The sequence below is a fragment of the Serinus canaria genome, chromosome 1, assembly GCF_022539315.1.
Source record: "Serinus canaria isolate serCan28SL12 chromosome 1, serCan2020, whole genome shotgun sequence".
Taxonomy (NCBI): Eukaryota; Metazoa; Chordata; class Aves; order Passeriformes; family Fringillidae; genus Serinus; species Serinus canaria.
The window spans coordinates 16,072,786-16,090,868 of record NC_066313.1 but is presented as its reverse complement, the minus strand read 5'-3'; the positions used below and the strand labels follow the sequence as shown (position 1 = coordinate 16,090,868).

The 18,083-nt window shown below is 36.4% G+C and overlaps 1 protein-coding gene across 1 annotated transcript in view; it reads right to left on the bottom strand.

Moving 5' to 3' along the window:
- TBC1D23 (TBC1 domain family member 23) overlaps window positions 1-17,832 on the bottom strand; it is a 31,745-nt gene extending 13,913 nt beyond the window's left edge. Inside the window, exons 1-10 of the mRNA XM_009095437.4 lie at window positions 17,728-17,832; window positions 10,938-11,049; window positions 10,576-10,681; window positions 8,460-8,664; window positions 7,060-7,183; window positions 4,793-4,917; window positions 4,636-4,679; window positions 3,665-3,768; window positions 2,775-2,897; window positions 1,783-1,875 (exon numbers count right to left, since the gene is read on the bottom strand). Of these exons, the coding sequence (XP_009093685.1) occupies window positions 1,783-1,875; window positions 2,775-2,897; window positions 3,665-3,768; window positions 4,636-4,679; window positions 4,793-4,917; window positions 7,060-7,183; window positions 8,460-8,664; window positions 10,576-10,681; window positions 10,938-11,049; window positions 17,728-17,768 (1,077 nt within the window). The 5' untranslated portion in view covers window positions 17,769-17,832. The remainder of the gene's footprint in view (window positions 1-1,782; window positions 1,876-2,774; window positions 2,898-3,664; window positions 3,769-4,635; window positions 4,680-4,792; window positions 4,918-7,059; window positions 7,184-8,459; window positions 8,665-10,575; window positions 10,682-10,937; window positions 11,050-17,727) is intronic.
- Between the last annotated feature and the right edge of the window lie 251 nt (window positions 17,833-18,083).

The window sequence follows — 18,083 nt, the reverse complement described above, 5'->3', positions numbered from 1 at the left end:
AAAAGTACACAACCTAGTCTTCATTAAGTAAGGCAGAATTTTAACTGGGGTTTTCCCAGAGATAAAGGCTGTTGCTTTATTACACAGGTCCTAAATCTCACTACTTCCTCTAACTATAAATGGGATGGATTCCAAAGTGCTTTCTCTCCCCACTGTCTCTCCTTACAATAATTTTTGCATACTTTTCACATACAGAAATATAAAATGCACTGACATTTGATTAATGTCTTTTCATCACAAAGGTTTTTCTCGATGATATTTTCATAGCATTGACTTTTATAATAAAGGATGAACCTGGTGACATTTATCCGCCATGCTTTATGAAAGACCATTAATTCCAATATACATATGTATATTATACATATATATATGAACTGATCACATCTAACTTAAGACTTGTTTTCATGGACTCTTTTCTCATATACTATCAGATATTTGTACTACTTAATAATTTTAAATGCTTATTTCTACTACACTGAATATATTATTCAATTAAGACTAGCAGAACACCCACATAGGACTTAGAGAAGGTTTTTTTTCTAAATTATTTTTGATCCACGTTAAAAACCACACAATCAAAGAACCATTTAGGTTGGAAAAGACCTTTGTCATTGACTCCAACCACAAACCTCACACTGCCAACTCTCCAATGTTAAGCCACATCCCCAAGTGCCACATCTGCAAGTAATAAATACCTCCAGGGATGGTGACTCAATCCCTTCCCTGGGCAGCCCATTCCAATGCTTGACAACCCTTTTGGGGAAGAAGTTTTTCCTAATATCCAACCTAAACTTCCCCTGGAGCAACATGAAGCTACTTCCTCTTGTCCTACAGCTCATTACTTGGGAGAAGAAATTGACACCCATCTCGCTACAACCTCCTTCAGATAGTTACAGAAAGCACTAAGGTTGCCCTTCAGCCTCCTTTTTTCTCCTATGCAATTATATTTAATATTATATTTACACATGTGCATATAATACTGAATAATGCATCATTTTAATTAGAGAGGTAAAGACATTAGATGCAGGACTGAACTTAATTAAGGTATAAAAGTCTTTTATGACGTATTTCAAATAAATCATGCCATACAGCTTCCACAGAGTGCTTAAAGTAAAATAGCTGAGGGCTAATCCAGAAGTGATGAATACACTGCTGAAACGGAAGTGATTTTGGGGGGAAAAAAGGAGAGAGAAAAATATGACTGAACGTTCAATTAGGAATTCATAATCAAATAGAAAGTACAAAATCTTTATTGAAGTAATTAATTCATAGCATATCTCAGTGCCAAAATCAATGCACTTCCTCTTTCATATTGTACAGCAAAAATTTTAAAGAAGTAACCAAATTCTTTTCAAGATATATGCCCTATAAAAGCAGGCTGTAATATATTTCTTTGGCCGTGGCAAAAAAAGACACAAACAAAAAAAGCCTCTTTTTAAAAATTAATTACACCTTTCACTGGAAATTAGGATGCTAAAAAGAGATTTCTCCTCCAAGCAATGTATAGTCTTTAGTCTGTATAGGTTTCCATTCCTAACCAAAGAACAGGAAGTCTGGAATCCCAAATTCTAATGTCATTAAGGACTAAACATCTCAGTAAAATGATGGTTCTACCATCTCCTTTAGAGAAGCTAATTTTTAAAGTCTTATCATCCCATAGCTAGACCCTGCAGTCCACAGAGTGAAGCCTAAATTAATACTTCATTTTTCAAGGCAGGCATTTCTCTCCCCTTATCTCAGTTAGGATTCCAATACCAGTAAAGAAACAAAAAGCATACAAACCAAATCTGAGTCTAAATGAAATGCTGTTGATAAATGCCCAGCATTGTATTGCTCTGCAGGACGACAATCCACTACAAAGAATCTCACTCCTTCCTGAAAGAGAAATTTTTAAACTTCAAAATTGCATAATTATTGGCAGAATTCAATTACATTCTAATACTAACTCAAATACTGCAGGAACTGCTCAGAGGGGCTAAGAGCTATTTAAAAAAAAAATCTTACTTAATTTGATTAATCTGAACTTTGTCTACAGTTACCAGACCACCAGTAGTATTCTAGTACCAGCTTTTCATTAATACATCAGCTTGTGCATGGGAAAGGGTCATCCAAGTGCAATTATATAATTTCTACTGAGAAGAAACATAGTGGGTATGAGACAATCCAAGAGCCCACTACTAATCAGCACCACACATAAGGATGGGTTTACGTTGGACGAGTAAAAAACCTAAACTATGCATGACAAAACTGGGGCCTGGAAACTGCAACAAGAAGTCAGTAGTCAATAAGAAAGACTGCAATCTAACTACATGATCCATATTTGGGTCTTAAAATATTTCTAGCAAAGTCCCGGCATCTACGTCATTAACTTCTACTGAAGCAAGTTCAATTTTGTTTTTTCATTTAAACCTTTCATTGACAAAAGACAGATATTCCTTAACAGTGTTCTTCTCAAAGGTACTGAGTAGTGAGTTTTAAATTTTCCTCTACAGCAGCTTCATTTGGAAAGGAATTCAAATTAGTGAGATACTACTTTCAGTTCACACTCCTCAAATTTAAATCAGCTGTCTTAAGCTCCCCTATGCTCCTTGCTACAGCACAAATGCATTGAAGACAGCAGATCATTTACAAGGAAGAAAACTTGAAGACAAAAATATTTTTCTTGAAAGAGCAAATATTCATTTGTGCTGTTAGCATTTAAAACTAGTGGTTAGTGATTGATTCTTTCATTTTTCTATAAAACTGTGGGGGGAAGGTTAATTCAGTATACTGACTCCTTGTTGCTGATTTGCTTGCAGAATCTCGGACACAGAAACTGCTAGACAGAGAGCCTGGCTCAAGTCTGTGTCATCATCTTTGAGGCCCAGCAAGCTGCTGCCAAAAAGACTGTGGTTGTCCTAATAAGGCAAAGAAAAAAAAGATTAGATGAAGCCATTGTCTTTGTACGTGAAAGTTTGAAATAAAACTCTATCTGTTGCAAACATCAAGTTCCACACATGCGTATCCCATCCACATAGTGATGAAAATTTTGATCAACTGAAATTCTTTCTGAAAAATCATACAAGGTCTGCATTTCCATTACAACCATGCTTGTTCACTACTTTGACCATGCCAACATGATGCAGCATCTCTGGTATACTTTTTTTTAGTTGTTTGCTTTGTTTTTCCCCACAAGAAAACCTCCATATCTGTCTACATACATCAGAAAAAGTACATACAAGCTGAAGGCAATGGCTACCAAATACTTTTGCCATTCATTCACTAAGTCAGATACATGACTAAGGAAGAGCTGCAAAAACAGTGATAATAGATTTATCTATAGTAAGAGACTTTTTCTTCTTTGTTATTGCTAATACAGCTAGCACTGCTGTGCAGTGTACTACAATGCAATTGTGTCAATATGAAATTTAGCTTCATCAGTTCTTACAAGAGCCTCATTTGAAAAATGAGATTATCAGTCATGAAGTGAGACTATTGCAAGGAAGCTTCTCTCATGTATCAGTTAACCTTATTTTTCAAAGATCCTAACAGTAAATGCCACCAGAGTAACAACATGAAAAACATGTTCAAAAAAAGAATATTGCAATGAAATATTCAAAGTTACTGTCAGCAAGAGCTTAAACACTCGCCAAAAAGAAGAGAATTTCAAAATTGCTGTTATTACCTTCCTGAAAGAAGCCGGAGTTTTGCTACAGTAATATTGTGCCAATGAGAAGAGATCTTCTATATCCTCTAAATCGAGATTGGCTGGTGATGTTTCTAAGAATTCTGAGACAGACAAACAACTATTTCAGACAAAGAAATCAAACAACACACATCATAAAAGAACTTATTTTTAATCAGGTGTAACAATCTAGTGTATTGACTAAACATGAATATTGATCCACTCTCCAGATGAAAAGTGAAGATACAGGAAGTACTCCTTATCCATAGAAAACTTCTACTTTTTGCTAGATGTTCAAACCTTCCATGCAAATTATTTTTTACCACATTCTTACTCCTGTATAGTTTTAGCTTTCAATTCTAAGTCAGCTACTTTTAAAGAGCTCTGACCATGAGAATCCTTTAAAATGAGTATTTAATCAGTAGCACTGGCCTCTGTCCGGATAACCCAGGGGTGTAAAAGACACAAAATTCCAAGCACTCTCATTTTGACCTACTAGAGATTATTAATTACATTGCATTATGTGTGTAAAAAAAATATAAAGGCAAGAGTTATTTAAATTTTCCACCGAAATTTAATGCATTTTCTATAAAAAGAATGAATTAATCTCAAATCAAGTGTGCATGAAAACAATCCAGAAAATGCAACAAGTGCAGTAGATTTAAAGAAGGATTTGCCACCTGTTGCTTTGGGCTTAGATCAGTTTCTGGTGATTGTTTCCAGTACTTCAAACTGAAGTATAGAACTAGGTGTGGGAGCACTAAAAGGAATAAGGAAAGAAGGTCAAGGACAGGGCAGCAAAAGTAAGAAAGAATTAATGTGAGAAGGGATTAAAAATGAGAAAAAAAAAATCACATGGAAAAAGACAAAAAAGACAAAATCTAGCTCTTTAGCAACAAAAAATAGTAATAAATAGGGATTACAGTACACAGTAAATATTTCACTAGCAGCTATGTAAGAAAAGTACTTACTTATCATTTCTTCTTTATCAGATTCTTGTGCTAAGATAACGTCTCTGAAAACAGTAAAGTCACAGGCATAGATTAAGTCAGTAAAACCAAAATGAAACAAACCTGAATTAAAACAGTGGCAGCAAAGAATGTCCCAAAGAATTAACTATACACTTACTTTGCATTGACAAGGATGATCAACATTAAGAAATAAATAAAGAATGGATCTGCTTGTTGTAGATATCCATCCCATATTGCCTGAGTAACTTCAGCTGAACAGTAGTATGAGAAGAGGCTTCCAAGCTAAAAGTTTGGAAAATAATGTGAGAAAAAGCAATTACCAGGAACAATCTTATCAGGAATGCATTTTTAACAGAGATACAAGGTATTTAAAAGCAAATAAACCCAAAAAAATTATGATATAGCCTACATCTGCCCAATGCACTGAAGGACAGTTCTAACCTCTAAACCAACTTTTATGGAAACTGTGCACAACACTACAGATTATCTTTGAATAAATATGACTATTGTGAAGGCAAAGTTGGCTGTACACTGCCAGCCTTGCAAATTCAACCACAGATAACATAATCAAGCTGGAGTACTATTTAGCTCACAGCCACTGCAAAATACCAATCATACCAACAAGACAATCATAAGAGAATATATTTACTCAAACAGCGTAGCAATTAGGGCTTTGAAAAGATCCTGCAAACATAATTATTTTTATTTTCCACAGCAGAATTGGGCTAATTGAACATGGCTCCACATTAGTTTGACAACATCACTTGCTTAGCATTATATTATGGTGCTTTATGACTGAGTAATTAAACATTTGCAAGCATCAGAAAATTTTCATTACCATTTAAGAAACTCTGCCTGTTCCCATGCTCCCATTTGAAAATACATCCTCTCTGATATACAAAGTTCAAAGCAGATAAAAGATAGGAACTTCTTACTACATATGCCAGAGTTACAATCACACCTAACTCAAATGCATACCACCTGACTTCACTGGGGTCTTACTGTACTTGCTGATGCACACAAATTCTACATACATTCACAAATGTATCAACACAGCTATAGCTTTCAAAAGGTATCTGTTTTAAAACACTATCAAGGAGTATTTCAACTCTTCTTAGTATAGTTTTATAGCAAAAGATAGATCTATTCAATTCTGGCTCAAATGCAACTGAAGACAAAACATCCATGAACAAGATGACAATGGCAGGTTGCAGTATGTTGTTTATATACTTCTAAGTATTAGTAATACACCTATATACACAGGTTGTTCACAGATGAAACAGATAATTTTACTGTAATATCATTATATAAAATGAAACTTAAGATTTTTTTCCTAAAATTGTACACCAAGAAGCATGGTGTTGAGGACTGGCAGCTACATCAGCTTACTTCACTACCACCTTTCAGAGAGAAGATTCTTTTCCTAATTAGGTTTCAAAATTTGAAGAAACAACTTCAAAGAATTTTGTATGTACTAAGGAAAATTCTATTAAAAAAATGGAAATTGACTGACAAAAAAGGACCTGATTTCTCCTTTGAAGGCTCATGAGACTGGCAAAAGGCAGATTTTGAGAATGTGAAAATTTTTCCTAGACACATTTTTGTACTAAAATTGGCAGCAGCCTTAAAAAAGAACAAACAAAAAAAACCCCGAAGACAGACCTCACAGTTTAATAAATTCATTCATTTTCACTTCTTTAACTGAAAATTCACAAGGTTGAAAAAAAATTTTACATTGCCAATGAGGATGAAAGAAGAACCTAGAAAAGCTCATGGGTCAAAGCCTTCTCTATTAAATTACAGTCTTTGCCTGTGCAAGCACAGTATCATGATTTTGTATTGCATATACTAAGTAGCCTCGACACAAAAATTTTGTTTTAGTCCTGCTACGCAAAATTTATATAAAATTATTGAGGTGAGAATCTTTGTAACTACACATAATCTGAGGTAGTTTTGAAGAAGAAATGACTAATGCTTCAAAAGTTGTAAAATATATGTGCCTAAATTCTAAAAGACATACATATTTGCCTTAGCAAGGAGGTTTCTAAAACAATTCCTCCTTCAGCTTTAAAAGACCTGTTAGACTGATGTTACCCATATCTACAACATACAGCAGGCCATAATCAAAACTAACTTTTTGCTTTTTGAGTACATCAGCTGCCCTCACTCTTCCTTACTCCAAGAAGTTCCTAGTATCAGTGGCTCAATATGGACTCACCCAGTACAATAAAAATGTGACATTAACAAGACCTCATACCTCATGCAAAACACTAAAAAAAAAGCCCACACTATATTAAACATGCAATTTATTTTAATATATGCAGTTCTAATTGCTCATACTACTCTTCTATAAACTGACAACATGTACTTAAATTTTAACAGAAATTTATTTTTCATTATGTTTCCCTACTTTCACTTTATTACCCAGTTGAGTGCATATGAATCCGGAGTCATCTTCTTGGTATCAAGAAAGGAGCAGAGTTCAGGCTCATGGTACTGAAGCAATAGTCTAAATAGATGAAAGGGTCTTCCCTTCATAAAACAATCCCTAAAACATAGCAATGAGAACAATAACTCCCCTGTAATATTGCAGTTTTCAGACTTACAGTAGTAACTCTTTAGTATCTGTGATTATGTAATTTCCTGTACACTGCTCTTTTAATTCACAGGGACTGATCATGAAGTCAATTTGCCTCAAAGAGTCAAAAAACCAACCAACCAAATCAAAACAACAAAAAACCCACCAACACTGAAAACCCTACTAAATTAGGCAGCAGAATGAAATACTGCTTGACACTTTATATAATACATAATTATTTAAAACAGATTTAAATCTCAAAACAAGTCTAGCATGGTACAAATGGAGCAGAGATTCACTGATCTACTGTAAATTGTCTGTCTTTCATTCTCCCAGAGGAGAAAAAAACCAGCAAACAGTCTACATCTCATTGAAACACCACTTAGATTCCTACAGAGAAGCTTAAACAGCAGATACTCTGCAAGCCTTCTACAGCTGAAAGCACAAGGGTTATGTGGCCATACTGCCACTATCCCCAAACACCTCACAGAGCCCAAGAATGTTTCAGAGCAAAAAGGGACAGAAGCTGAGTCAAGTGACAGGACTGATAAATGCTTGCTTCCTGCTACTACAGCAAACATGCATTTTTCATATTCTGGGCACATATCCATCAGCCAGGCTGGAATCTCCTCTCCAGGCAATCAGACTAAGATCTTTAATTATAGACTATCCAGCTTTGCTGAAGCATCATGGTGCTCCAACATTCATAAAAACTTACCTTAGTGAGAGCACCTACATAACAGCATGAAAAGCTCAAACTTAGTATTTGTCATTAAAAATATCTAGCAACTTAAAAAAAATTCAGTCCCAATTGAAAAGAACATAATGAAAATATTATCTACTTCTAAAGAGATTTTTGAGACTTCATTAGTGCTTAAGAATTACTGTTTCTGAAGGGATAGAAGTATTTTAGATATCAAAAAATGCTAACAAAGGCAATAAAAAACCACTTTCACATAACCTGGGTGAATTAGTTCCTAAAAAAATGCTTTTGATATTGCATGAAAGGATAGCTCTTTAAAAGGCCTATTGAATCTAGATCAGTCACATCAGTCAGCTAACTCTGTATTTTAAACCAAACCAATCGGATTTCAAACCAAGAGGTATTGAAATTTATGATCATATGAAAGAATCTGACAACACGGCTAGGAACAGTGCTACTCTAGCCAAAACCAACATGCATATCTTTCAGAGAAAACTTCTACTGCCAATAACAATAGTACATATGGAAAAGAAAGAGTTTTACCTTGGAATGAATTTATTCATGATAGCATAGAAGCAGTTGTACAAATCACTGCGGGGCAAATGAAGGTGCACCAGAGGTTTGAGCAGATGTATCCAGCCAAGGCAAGAACTGTATTTAACATTGCGTGATTTACAATAAAAAGTAATAACAGACTCAATATCCAAAGTTAATACTGACTTCTCTTCTTCTGGCACTGACAACTGGTCTGAAATAGGCACAGTAATACAAACTGGGTTAAAGGCTTTTCAGAGAAATTGGATGAGATAATTTCATAGCACAATTGTACCAATAGGGACTGACTGGAGAAAAAAACCCAACAAAACCAGACAAACAAAAAGCTGGCTATTGAGATTAAATTCTTACAGAAAGGCATTAAAAAAGGTATCAGAATACAAGTGACTTTATAAATCACAGTAGGGTAAGACATTTAAATATCATTTAAATAACGCAACAACAGGATGAAAGAAATTTGGGGTTTCCAGGATCTATACAAAAGAAAGAGGTAGATTCTTTCAATGCACAGAATGCTCCTCTTCTATTTGATGTGTTCAGCATACAACTCAGGCTCAACTCTACAAAAAATTCATTTGAATTTCAACACAGATCAACCCACAATGCACACCTTCAATTCCTCAAAAGCTGACTGACATGTAAATTTATCTAAATCAGAAGTTTGAGATCAGCTAGCCTTACAGATTAATTTTAGCATTAACTTATAAATCACATTTTTTAATGTCCAGGATGGGAGAAAGAGACCTGTACACGCTACATTAACGTAGTGACATTACATTTCTAGGATACATATTTACCCCTCAGTTACAAGAAGACCATGAGTCTCACGACTGCACATAATTTTTTTTATTAGAGAAGTCTTTAATTCTTTCCCATCAAGAACATTGACAAGCCAGTCAATGTCTGGCATTCCTTTTCTCTAGCTCTCAAAAATGAAACAGTACATAAAACTCACATGCCAAGTGAGGATACACTTAAAATTTGGAGACTACTTGCTTTGCTAAAACATTGAAATAGAGACATTTAATCCAACAAAAATTTGAAGTCTCCCTATAACCTTCTTTCTGAAGTAATTTCACATTTGATTAAATCCTTACATGTCACAAAATATTTGCCAATAAATACAAAAAGAGAGCTATCAGACACTGAAGTGCTTAATTTTGTGTTTTATGAATATAATCAGAAGATTTTGCATCTTCCTGAAGAGAGACTATGATTTAAAAAGAGAGTGGAAATTCCACCCCCATCTCTTTCCTTTATGGGACAGAGATAAGGAAAATAACTCCTACTAGATTTTAGGGCTAGAAAGTGTAGAACTGCATTTCAGAAATGGCAGGTACATATGCATTCAACAACTTCATCCTCTGCCCTAACTTGCAATTGCACAAGAATAAATAAAGTGATAGGTAATAAAATAGAAGATTCTCTTATTGAAGTTCTGAGATGTATCCTGATTTATGAGTCAGCATTGATTCTATCAAGTGATCACTGATACCAATTCTGTTGCATCATATCAGGGGTTTTAACAGTTCTGTGATGAGCTGCCAAGCAGATCCTGTGCCAACTCCTTGCAAACATACTAGATTATAATTTCCTTTGTCCTGGGAGCACCTTGCTCGCACAAACACAGCCTTTCATTTTTTGCTGAAAATGCTATTAAAAAGCATCTTTCTTTAAAGCAGTTTTTGAAGCCCAAAATGTTGAATGTATTTCTCCTCTCAAATGCTACATGCATTTTCATGCTACAACAGGTTTTCAGATTAGGAACCAGACCTTCCACAAATAAAAACTTGAAGGACACTAAATAAAGAATGTCTGCTTTAAAAGATGGGACTTGGAAAACAATTACCATTTTTTTATCTCACAAAGCTTTCTGACTATGCAAACTATCATTTACAAGCTAATACTTTGAACTCCCATGATGTCACCCTCCCAGAGTCTGTGTACAGGTAAGACACTATTGTTTTCTTACTGATTTTTATCTGCTCTTTCCTCTTCCTCCAAAATGTAAACAGAATTCAGATCATTTAATTAAAATAAAGACTTAAGACAACTGAGGATACAGAAGTTTTCAAACAGATGATCTAAATGTAACAGAACTTACCAATTAGGTCTTGGCAATCCTTATGAATTATACTCTGCTCAGGTAGGTCTAAGGAGCCATCCCAGGATGCTAGGCTGTCCCCTTTTCCTACAACATTAAGTGCAATCTGAAAATAAAAATAGAAAGCCCTCTAAATATTGTAGTGTCTTTTTGCAGTTGCTCAATTACTGAACTCAGTAATTAAAAAACAATAGAAAAAAAAAAAAAAAGAGAGAACTATCCTTAAACTGAATCAACACAGATGCATATTAAAATTCCAATACTATATCTATTCTGTAGAGATCCCTGGCAATTAAATCTTTTACCTCAAATGAAACACAACTTCAGGTATTTCCTGCTTCTTGATTTAAGCTAATATTTACCTTCCAGACTTTGGCCCTTAGATCAGCAGGCAACTGCCTTCCTTGAATGATGTTTCTCACAGTTTCAAGATCACAACCTCCTTCGTCTAGAGCATCTGCAAGATCTTTTATCCTAAAATAATGAAATGCAATGAACAAAATCAATTATATTATTTTTCTACGTTTATGTAGACTGAAGGCTACTGTCAGGCAAATCCCACACATATGCAAAGGTACAAGACCACTTGGAAATTACTAAAAAGAAATACTTGCAAAATGTTACTTATTCCTCTACTTCAAAGCTGCTCCTTCAACTTGTAATTCCATTCAACTTACATACAAGAAAAAAGTTTGCTTTTTTGTTTTCACTAAGTGACAAGGTTGCAAAATGTATCATAAAAATGCAAATTCAGTTGCAGTTTATAACTTTCAGCAACTTTCAACTTCAGCAAGTTTTCACACACACACAAAGCAAATATTACACCTAAATTAGATGGTGGAGTTATTTAAAATAAAATGTTAGATGGCCTAGAAAACAGAACACTTATTTCAAAGGTTTAGAGCAGTCAGCTTTTAACTTTACCTTCCCTGAAACAGGAAAATACCTTTTAGTCAAATTTATTTAACTATACAGTTGTAGTATTTCAAGTGTGGACATATGCACAAATCTGAATAAATATATACAAAAATGTTAATAATATAGAGAGCAGCAAAATACACAAATTGACAAGACAAACACTAATGACGATTGCTGGAGTAAGACAACAAAAGTTTACAAGTGTTATAGATAAGAAGAAATTCAGCATTCAGGAATGATTACTTTACAATCTCTCTGATAGCTTCTGCAGATTGGTTCAATGTTTCCATGCTTTCAGTAATGGGAGAACCACATCTGATGATTTCAATATCATGTAGCAGTGGCAAAACAGATTCACTGGAAAAATAGCAATGGCAGTGACACATAGGTCCCATAGGCAAAACTTCTCCCTTGCTACATCCTCTTAATTCTTCTCTACTTGCTCTGACATCTGCCTTAAGAAAGGCTTTCTTCAGTTACCTGGAGAGTTAAACACATATCCAGGGGGTTTATAGCCAGAGCAAAACAAAGAACAGGATTGTTTCTCTAGGACAGATATTTGTGTGGGAAGATGAATTCCTGGTGAATAACTCATCTATTTATACACATGGAGTAACAGATGTTAAAGTGTTATCAGTATATTTCTCAATTAGTCCATGACTAATATGTAGTCAATTCAAATAGCCACAGAAAAAAAAGTCAGCTGTTGAACTCTTGTCTACTTTAACTTCCATATACTCACAACTAAATCCCTGATATAAAAGTTCACAAGTTTGGTCTCCTGAAAACTTCAAACACATATTTCTGATTTTCTGGGACAAAAACATTAAAATCTCAGACCTGGAAGAAGGTATGCCAATACTTAGCTAGCTTTACTCAAGAGTTCTCAAAGTATTTACAGGTGTGAAGAGTAAGCATTTTCCTTGTATAGTATCAGGCAGTTTCTTTGTCACTGCTTTTTGGTCTGTATATTAAATAATATTTCAAATATACACTGGGGCACAACTCTACTTTTTTCAAGTAATTTTGCAAATCTGGATGAAAGAAAGTATAGGTTACAAAGAGAATGACTTGCCGTATTTTCTCACATTTTTAGTATTATAAAAAAGAGAAAAAAAATCACAAAGTCTATTTTGTATAGGGCTACAGGCTGCATAAGTTGCCAATCCCCTTCCTGAGACAGAAACGGAGGGGAAGCAGAATATGGAAGCACACTTGTACTTCAATCACCTATCCTGTTGCCCAGCTGAGTACATAATGTTCAATTCCTGAAAAGTTAAATTAATGGATCAGTTAGCCTTGAATAAAAATCAAGTATTTCCAGGAGATTTACACAAAGAGACCTCCTAGCTCTCAGCAGAATTGCATGAACTCTAGGATGATCTAGCTTCAATAGAAGCCAACATCAAGCATCAGCTGGAGAGAATGAGGTGCTCTTAGACACATTGCACATTTCTGTGAACACTGCATATGAAAAACAGACTAGAGAGCAACAGCCAGGTCTTGAACTACAACTAGTTGCTACAACTACATCCAAGTATTAAACAGGTGAGTGGAAATGAATGCAACAGCTGTGTACACGTTCCATTTCAAGTAGAAAGGTCTTAAATTATTGCAGCATTTTCACCTTGTTTCTGTGTCACCCAAAGAAACTCTTTTGAAAATAAGAAAGCAATTTTTACTTGAAACAACACTTAAAACTACATCTACACTAATTACAGAAACACCTAGCAAAGAATGTTTCACAAATCCACAAGTACAAATTCTACCAGTTATTAGTATCCAGCATTCAAGAAGCCATGCATGTAACACCAACTTTAACGTGTTATCTGCAAATGTGTGCTTCTGCTGCTTGACAACATTTTACCATTTGCAAAAACTTCCTCCAAGTGCTATCACCTCCACTTTCTACACTGTAAAGATGAGAGACAAATGCCAATTTTACTGCTCCACCTCACAAAGCAAGACACTGACATGTCCATCTGCCACATGAAGAGATGTGATGCATTACCAGCAAGGAGTTAAGTGAAATAACAGCAGGGGGAAAAATGCTTTGTTCTGCTGTGATTCAATTAGGTGCTCAATTCCTCCATCAACTGCAAGACTGCTCACAGACTGTAAGTAAGGATTTCTCAAAGATTAAGTAAATTCTTTTCTAATAAACTTTCTATTCAGGCTAACTTGCAAAGTACAAAATACGAAAGTGATTTCAACACTTTAACACATGTCCACTCACTGTGTTTTACCTTATTTCTGTCAGTTGTTCTATAAATATTCCACTGAACTGCTAGCAATCTGGATCCTTGTCTTTCATGAGTGAAGAGCAGCTAGGAAGTCTTCTGTTTACATGGATAATTATTACACTTATTTTGAACAGAAAGCTCTTCCAGACCTGAACATCTGTACCTTCTGCTCTGCCATGGCTTCACTGCCTGTCTCTAGGTGCTATTCAAAATTTTGCTTAGATGTGTGGAATTCCAGCCTAAACCCAAGCCATGGCATGAAAGGAAATTCCCACATGATATCCTGTTTAAAATGTCATAATACAAATTGCTCCTCTTAGTGCATCTGCAGTAAATTTCCACACTTACAGAAAGATCTCTTACATTCATGCCAGTCTGGTGACATATTATAACCAATAGTAGCTGTCTTCACAGATATTAAACAGGACCTTTGTTAACTTAAGATGTTTAAGCTGGTGGCAAGAAAAATTGATCAACAATTGGGAACTCAGCTTAAGCCACTTTTTCTAAGTATTATTTATACATGACTGAGACACTCGGTAATCACTCATAAATACTAGAGAAGGGATTAAAAGTGTGGGAATGTGAACAGCAGGAAAAAGATAATAGTAAGTGATCAATAAACTACATTAAGTGTTAAGAACACTACAATCAATTTCATACTTTTATAGAAGATATTACTATGGTTCCTACTTTTAATTCAGGATTTTCCTGACTCCCAGGAAAAAGCCTCAACAAGAGCTATATTGAATTGAAATTAATGAGTGTTTGTTCTCTACTGAAAACAAACAAGCAAAAATCAATCCCTCACATTTGCTTCAAAATATCCATTGTATCCAGCACACCACTGAACCATCATTTATTCTCCAACAGAATTTTGCAGAAAAACAATTCCCTGACATTTTTTCTTCAATTTCATGCTTAACTGGAAAGGACTTTTCTGTTAATGGGCTTTCAGAAGAAATCCTATGGCTTCAAGTACTAATTAGCCAGACTGTGAGAATGAGAAAGATACATGGAAACCAGGTTTGTCACCCTGTTGTCTTAGGCAGTTGCAGTGCATTTTGGGACCCATAGAATGAGTTATTCCAATGCAAAGTTAAATGTACATGAACAATTCCATCTGTGGTTATAGTTATATTATTTATTTCAGGTCCAGATTTTCCAATATAGATCTTAAAAATTACTAATTGATCAAGTTTCCTGAAGTTTGAGTATTAAACAAACATCTGCAAAAAGGTTTTAGAAACTAATTCATAACCATTAATCTGTTTGAAAATCTGAACAAGAAAAATAAGGTCTAAATCATCGATTTCCTTGATAAATGAGGTGAGAAAAATCTATCACTTTCAATTACAAATATTTTAATTAACAACAAGCCATCTAATTTGTGTCTGTACAGTCTACTGACTAGATGTATTACATTGACAGAAATTATGATTAAAATAAATAAATAAGCAGACAAAAAGGAAAAGATTTTACAGCAGTTTGAAAGCAGCCTGCCTTCTTTGTGTTTCACAGAATTTTTAGCTTTGTCTTCCAGAACAAAACAGTGCTGGCAATTTCTCAAATTAGCTTTTGAGTATATGCCAAATAGCTCAAAGGAAACATTTAGCAAACAAGGTACCTGATTTTGCTTATTTTTAAATCAAAAGTGTTGATAACAACTTCTTATACTTACTGAAGAAAAATACCTACCCTCTCATCTTTCTCTATACATAAGTTTGGGGTGGTGGTGATGCTGGGCTTTCTTTTTAATTTTTACTGTGCAGTGACAAAGTTCCATGTCTTTTGTTGAGCAAAATACCAAGCAGTCAGTACAGATGTCAAGGGATTTAATAATTAGTTTGTGACACTTCCCCCCCCACACCCAAATCATTCATAGTAGCACCACATGACAAGTAACACAGGGAAAAAAAATAAGGAATTTTATGCTAGGGAGCACATCTGGGTTCTACGCACTCAAGGTGCTGCAACAGCCTCTGAGCACAAAACTCCATCTGCCTTTTAATCCTCCTAAGGAAGTGAAGAGAGGACACAGGATCAGCACTGCCAGTTTTACTCCCAATAGAGCTCAGGCATACATATGTATCATTTTATGTCTGGGTATTTTTAAAATTTGAAATCTTATATACTTCAAAATATGACAGTTTAGTAATTTACATAAAAAAGCTCTTTCAACAACAACTGTTCACAGCACTGAAATACTAATACAAGACAATGCTTTAAATCCATAAATGAAAAAGCAAATACTCCACTGAAACTGGTTTTTAAACAAAAACCCAAACAGGAAAACAAACCCAAAAGCCACGTGAAGTTTCTAAGCAAGCAATAAGGAATGCAATTTTGTCATTCACAGCACACACCTCTAGTAACAGGATGCACTGTCACATACTAATATAGCATTTAAGCATAAAACTCTTTAATTGTTCCCCTAAAGTGTTAAATCTGTTTAACACTTTAAGACTTAAAGACTTAAATTTATTTTAACAAATGCCTTCAAGTTTGCATTTTCTAGTACCATCAGCATATAATATTGACTATAGTTTTGAAGCTGCCAATCAGAGTATCAACAATGCAGGCTGTGCCTTGAAATGTGTCTGGAAACACACTCGACCTCATCCTTAACAGAAATTCTGGAGAAGTTGATGGTGATCTGGGAGACAGCAATATTATTCCAATATTAGCAATGGAAGTCCTCTGAAGTATTTTTTTTTCAGAGGTATTTGAGGTATGGTTCTTATTTAATGTCCAGGGTTATATTTCAAAGAGTTGAGAGTGCACTGTCAGGGAGTCCATCCCTTGCTTTGTAATTAAGTGGCCCAACAGTCAGGCCTTTATTTAGAAATAATGCTTATGCAACACTGTGCTTACAGAAAGAGCTTCATACATTTTGAGGTTGTAACTAAAAGAAAAAGCACAAGAATAAAAAATGACACCAACTAACTTTCATTTTCCAGTTAATGATATGATGCTGTTTTAACCAAGAGCTGTATTTGTAGAACCAAACTAGACAAAGAAGAGTTTACACCTACACCTGTGTGTGTGTTCTGGCTTCTTTACAGTCACATAACTAAGCACAAAGAAGGCTAGGCTCAGTCTGCAGGAAACTTTGGATCTGCCACATCAAATAGAGCCTAAAAGCAAAACCTTGGAAATGATCAGAACTCAGATTGGAAATGATCATAAAAAGCAGCTCTGTAAAGTAATTGCTTGAAAAGCATATACGTGGAAAGGACAAAGAGCAATGGGGCGGCACAGAGCCACAGAAAGAAATCACATGCAATGCAGAAGCGCAAAGACAAAAACCAAGTGAAGACGCAAACGGAGATGCTGGGTGCAGTAAGAATAGCTTCAGTGTTTAAACACAATGTTTATTTAAGCCTCGGCAATCTTGAGTGAATACACATGCAACAAATACTAAAATCACATCACTGTTACCATCAAAATGATCCTATACACGCTCCAGAAATAGTCTCTATTCTTGTCCTAGGGGTTCAATGTAAAATCCATTATAAGTAATAGCTGTGCTAAAGGAAGGCGGTGAGCAAATTCATTCAGAAAACGAGGGAGGACCCACTGCTGTTACCTGTTCCTTACAGCAGGAATGCAGCGAAACGGGAAGCTGAACTGAACAAAGCAACTCCACTCCAGGCAGACTCCCGGAGCAGCTCCTACCGCATATTAAAGCTGTCATTTTAAATTGGAGCGACCGCCTGGCTCCAGGCTGGGCACGGCCCACGTTTTGTGTCTCGTCCGTGTTTTGACGGGCCCCTTCCTCTCCGGGGACCCGGAGCCGCCGAGCGCCGGCGGCGTTTGCGGGGGGCTCCTGGCGGGCTCCCAGCGCGACCCCGCACACGCCCCGAGCGCGGCGCGTCCCAGGGGGAGAGCGGCGGCGGCGTGCGGGGCGTTCCGGCCTTTCTCCGCTCTCTCCGCCGCGGAGGTGAGAGAGGCGAGCGGGAGGGAGGGCACCCACACCCCCAGAACTCACCAGCTGCCCGGCGGCGGCGGCGTCTCTTCTCCTTCCGCCATAGCTGTTGACGTGCCCGCTCGCCCGGCCGTAAAGCGCGCTCGGGAGGCGTTTCCTGCCCGAGGCCGCTCCTCCCGGAGCCGTCCCCTTGCCGGCCGCCGTCCCCGCCCTCCCGCGCCGCCGGGCTGAGGGCGCGGGCCGCAAAGCGCGGAAGCCTGGCAGGGGCGGCCTCTCAGGGAGCGGCCGCGCGGCGCCCCTGGAGTAGGGCAGGGGCGTCGCTCTGCCGGAGATTTGAATGTTTTCGGTTTTCATAAAGATGAACTGCTCTGCCAGATGTGGGTTTGATTATTAAGTGACTTCCCCCGCAGTGTTTAATG